The 5,000-nt window shown below is 33.4% G+C and overlaps 1 protein-coding gene across 3 annotated transcripts in view; it reads right to left on the bottom strand.

Moving 5' to 3' along the window:
* Positions 1-5,000, bottom strand: part of LOC137655809 (glutamate receptor ionotropic, kainate 2-like) — a 360,856-nt gene that overhangs the window by 49,659 nt on the left and 306,197 nt on the right. For all 3 annotated transcript variants that reach the window (XM_068389980.1, XM_068389971.1, XM_068389990.1), the window contains exon 2: positions 3,599-3,919. In XM_068389980.1, coding sequence (XP_068246081.1) covers positions 3,599-3,788 — 190 coding nt within the window. In that variant the 5' untranslated portion in view covers positions 3,789-3,919. The remainder of the gene's footprint in view (positions 1-3,598; positions 3,920-5,000) is intronic.

The raw sequence follows: 5,000 nt of genomic DNA, 5'->3' as shown, positions 1-5,000 counted from the left end.
GTTTTTTAAATAATGAATCTTTGCAAAGAAAGTCGTCACGATGGAATTGAATATAGTTGCCTAATATCATAAAATGGTTTACTAAAGTACATTTTATAAGAAACTCGTTTCATAATCGAAAACTATCTTATTGTTCACTTCGCATTCTTTATATTCGTTAAAAGAGTTTGTTAGGCAAATACATTTGGGTTTATAGTATAAACACTACGACTATTGGGTCCCAAAAACATAATAATCAGAAATAAAAAGAACTAAAGATTTAGTTGGAAAACAAAACTTACAACTTGAATAACATGACAATAAACAAGCAAAGCAACACAGACAGTTGATGTGACGCAGACTTTTGTTCAACTTAACCTAACCTTAAACACGAAAATTCAGAGCAACACCATGTACCTCAAACAAGGCTCATTTATGTCACTTCTATATAAAATTCATAAACTGCTGGATTTAAAAGGATAAAGGAATGACCGAGCGCTGAAAGTCTTCAAGTGTTAACTTACTGTAGATTAAAATGTGGTCTATTTTAAATCAAATTAACCTTTCCACTTAGACACACACATATATATGTATATATATATATATATATATATATATATATATATATATATATATATATATATATATATATATAATCAAATATCTGGGTAACGGACACAAACAAAACCCACTTTTAGGATCAAACTAATATTACTAAGACTAACAATGTCAGATAAACTATATGTTCTTAATTACGATATCAAAAATAGTTTCCAAATTTTTATATTATTAAACCACAACTGTCTTCGGAAATATTTGTCAATGTACTGTAAACATAGGTGATCAGTTAAATATTAACATGACTTGTCTGAAAAACTAACTCATACACACGATCAAAGTTTGAGGTTTTGACGCCAGGCAAGAGTAAAAAGGATGACAAATTAAATGCAAAAGAATGATAGAATAATGACTGGGATGGATTGGTAGAGACAAATATGGAAACATGAAATATGGAAGTAAAATAGTTAAAAAGTTACGTACTGGGCGCAATTTCAAAAGTATCTCCTATGAGGATGAACCTTTATTCAATGTACATAAAGTTTAATAAAAACAAATCTTATTTAATTATTCAAGAATTCCCAATATTTGAATAACAACTCTTGTCTATATAATAACAATCGTTTTTTATATTATGTTATCTCCCATTCTCCTATTTCTACTGTAGTCTCGGCACGTGTAAAATGAACCATCCAAATTAACAAACGCCGCCACAATTAACATAACTAACCCGATGCGTTTTTAACCAAGCTGTAAGATATGAAAATATGACAAGTCCTCAATCCTAAAGTTCTGGGCTAACGGAAGCCAATAACATATTAGGCTACTTTTAGTGATAGCCGGAAACAATTTAGAATAATTATTAGCTCTGATAACAAACCTGCTCCTGACTTTGCGAAGTTCACACCGTAAAGATGATCATTAAAATACATTTACTGTGTTCTCTCTCAATACCCTAGTGTATACGACCCGTCAAATTGATGGCTAAATATTTTGATAGATATGCACACGCGAATATTATACCCTTAAAACCGCAATCCCCCCTTTCCTAAATACAACCCCTCCCATCACGGTATGACTACTCCTTCTCCCCACTAGCCGAGGGACAGGGGGAAATAGAGTAGGTATACGTCCTACCATGTCACTAAACGTGACCTGAAATAAATATATATGTATGTATGTATGTATGTATGTGTATATATATATACTGTATATATATATATATATATATATATATATATATATATATAGAGAGAGAGAGAGAGAGAGAGAGAGAGAGAGAGAGAGAGAGAGAGAGAGAGAGACTTGTTCTTTATTATATAGGGGAAATGTGTGTGTATGTATGTGTATGAACACAATATAGTTGTCAATAGAAATAAATTGAGCACAATACTGTGCTGATATTTATCATAAAATGAATCATTAGGGGTAATTTAAATGCTATCAATTGGGTCAGCTGGTGGGTTAGGAAGTATGACAAAACTGTGACCACCGAGAGTAGACAAAACCCGCTAGTATGTAAGAGCAGTTACTACTCAAGTTCCGACCCCTTTTATGGTTTTTGCCATCATGGTTGACAGTGACTTTGCCTCCAATTGAAGAAGGGGATTCGATCCCAATGCGATGTAGAAATTTATAAAAATACTGTAAATATTTGCCTCTATAAATATGCACAAACAATAATATATATATATATATATATATATATATATATATATATATATGAGAGAGAGAGAGAGAGAGAGAGAGAGAGAGAGAGAGAGAGAGAGAGAGAGAGAGACTCAAATGCGGTGTATTCTGAAACTTTGAAATTATAGGTTGACATCGAACACATCATGATATAGTGCTAAATCCAGTAAGAACAAGTAAAAAAACTCACACTTCTCATTTTAGAAATGCGCCAAGGTAACTGTGGCTATTTATTTGCCCTGTGGCCATAATATCTACTTCATAAATGAAAATATAGACATGTATGTACACACACACACACACACACACACACACACACATATATATATATATATATATATATATATATATATATATATATATATGTGTGTGTGTGTGTGTGTGTGTATTAGATAATATTGTCATAAAATGTCGTTTGTTACTTCTTATTCACAGGATACGATTCTTTAGGGGCAAGGTATAGAGTTGTATATGAAATACGTTTTGTAAACTGCATGTTATAATTTACTTGTACAATACGTTGAGGCAAATACAACCAAGATCGATGTATATGTTCCTTTCAGCTTTTAACTATATATATATATATATATATATATATATATATATATATATATGTGTGTGTGTGTGTGTGTGTGTATATATATATATATATATATATATATATATATATATATATATATATATATATATATACATATATTCATATGGCTGTAAATGTGTTTATGTAACTGGAAGTAACAGAACCTGACAAATATGCAGAAACTCCCTTCTACTGGCTAGTTTGCATCTAACATCAAAACATGACTATAATTTCATAAGCTTATAGGTTGTGGTAGTGTTTTTAAAACGTCCCTGCACCATAGTCTGTGGATTAGGGTTTATAATCACGGTCAAGCTCGATAGTTTCTATACTCAATTTTTTTAATGAGGCGCATTTGCACTGGCTCGCAGCAGTGCCCTTCTAGCTCAGAAAAGTTTCCTGCTCTCCGATTGGTTAGAATTATCTTGTCCAACCAATCAGCGATCAGGAAACTTTTCCGAGCTAAAAGGGCTCCGATGCAAGTCTGTGCAAATCTGCCTCACTAAAAGGTATTGACTACAGTAGTGTCTGCAACCTCACCATCGTTGTGAACTAAGATGGTGGGTTTGTGGGAATCTAGAAGTCTACCTAGTCATCAGTAGCTATTGAGGTTCCGTATAAGGGGCTTGGAAGCTGATCATGAACGTATATGATCAGTCTCTAGAACATTGTACAGCCCCTTGTTTCTGTGGCTGATGAGTGACCTTTAAATAATCTCACATTAATATAAAATCCACCATTTAATACACACGGAAATTACTCCAATTTTGGTCAAACAATAAAGCCTCTTACCTGAATTCGGAAGGAAGATATTAATATTCGTGTACCCTAAGGTGTTGCAGTAGGCTCTCAAGAATTTCTGTCCTTCTGATTGGTTGAGAAATCCATCAACGGGACAAAGGATGGCGAGAGTGAAAAGAAAAATGAATCTCTCTCTAAGTTTCAAGTGACCCTTAGACATCTTTAGGTCCTTAAATTTCATTTCCAAGTGGCGATTAAAATTTCCTGCTTTCGATGTGAAATTAGCGTTTGAAATTCGCACACCACATGCCAAGCATCTAAAAGCTTGATATATCGTCCAAAGTAAAATTCATTTCAAAAGGAATTTCACGCCTGAAAAGGAACACAAAATATTGTTGAGTCTGGAAAATGTGAAAAAGTACAATGGACAAATCTACATAAATGACAACTCGGATATCCTTTAAAATTCTTAACAGTACAACAAAATGTAATAACATTCCACCACGCAAGTAATAATAAAAATTAAAAGTCCTTAGAAATACGATCAATGTGTAGTACTAGTTCCACTTAGTTCCCACCATTTCATAACATTTATTTTTCACTTTATAAAAACTTTCCTTTCTGGTCAAAATTAAAAATATATTAACACAAACCCACACGCACACACAAATACTATATAAAGTATACATACACACAACACACTCAACAAACAAACACACACACACACACACACACATATATATATATATATATATATATATATATATATATATATATAATGAATAGAAAATGTCTTAGTGTTGTCCAAATATGGAAGATAGTTTCTTTCCAGACAAACTGTCCTCCAGATAGTTTTCAGGATAACGGGAAAAATTCAGTTGCGTTTCTCCATTTATTATTTGGTGTCAGCACGGGTTTCGAATCTCTTCTTAACTTCCACAGGACCACATTGAGTGATGGAATTACACTTTAATATATGGGCTACGGTGGTGAGTGTGGCCACCGAAATTTGTATCTATCGGGTATAGTTTTAAGAAAATTTGTCTACCAGCAGCGTGAGCTCTCTCGGTAACTGGCTTAAGTGTCCTAATCTCTGGTAGGCTTTCTCTCGGCCTACCGTTAAAACTTATCGGAGATTTAAATGTCCATGTGAAAAGGCCTTCTCTCACAGTGCCCACGGCGAAAGTCGGCACGTGTTTCGAATCACTCAATCTGGTCCTGAAGAAGAGTTAAGAAGAGATTCAAAACACATGCAAATACCCAATGAAAATGAAGAGAGGCAAATTAATTTCATCCGTTATCCTTAAAACTATCTGGAGGACAGTTTGTCCGGAGAGATACTCTTCGATTTCTGGACACCCAGTGGACACCATACCGCTAAGACATTGTCTATTCGTTATAAATGTAGAGTAACATGTCCAAGTACTATATATATATATATATATATATATAT

Source organism: Palaemon carinicauda, chromosome 1, assembly GCF_036898095.1.
Source record: "Palaemon carinicauda isolate YSFRI2023 chromosome 1, ASM3689809v2, whole genome shotgun sequence".
Classification (NCBI taxonomy): domain Eukaryota; kingdom Metazoa; phylum Arthropoda; class Malacostraca; order Decapoda; family Palaemonidae; genus Palaemon; species Palaemon carinicauda.
This window is presented reverse-complemented; position numbering and strand designations above follow the sequence as displayed.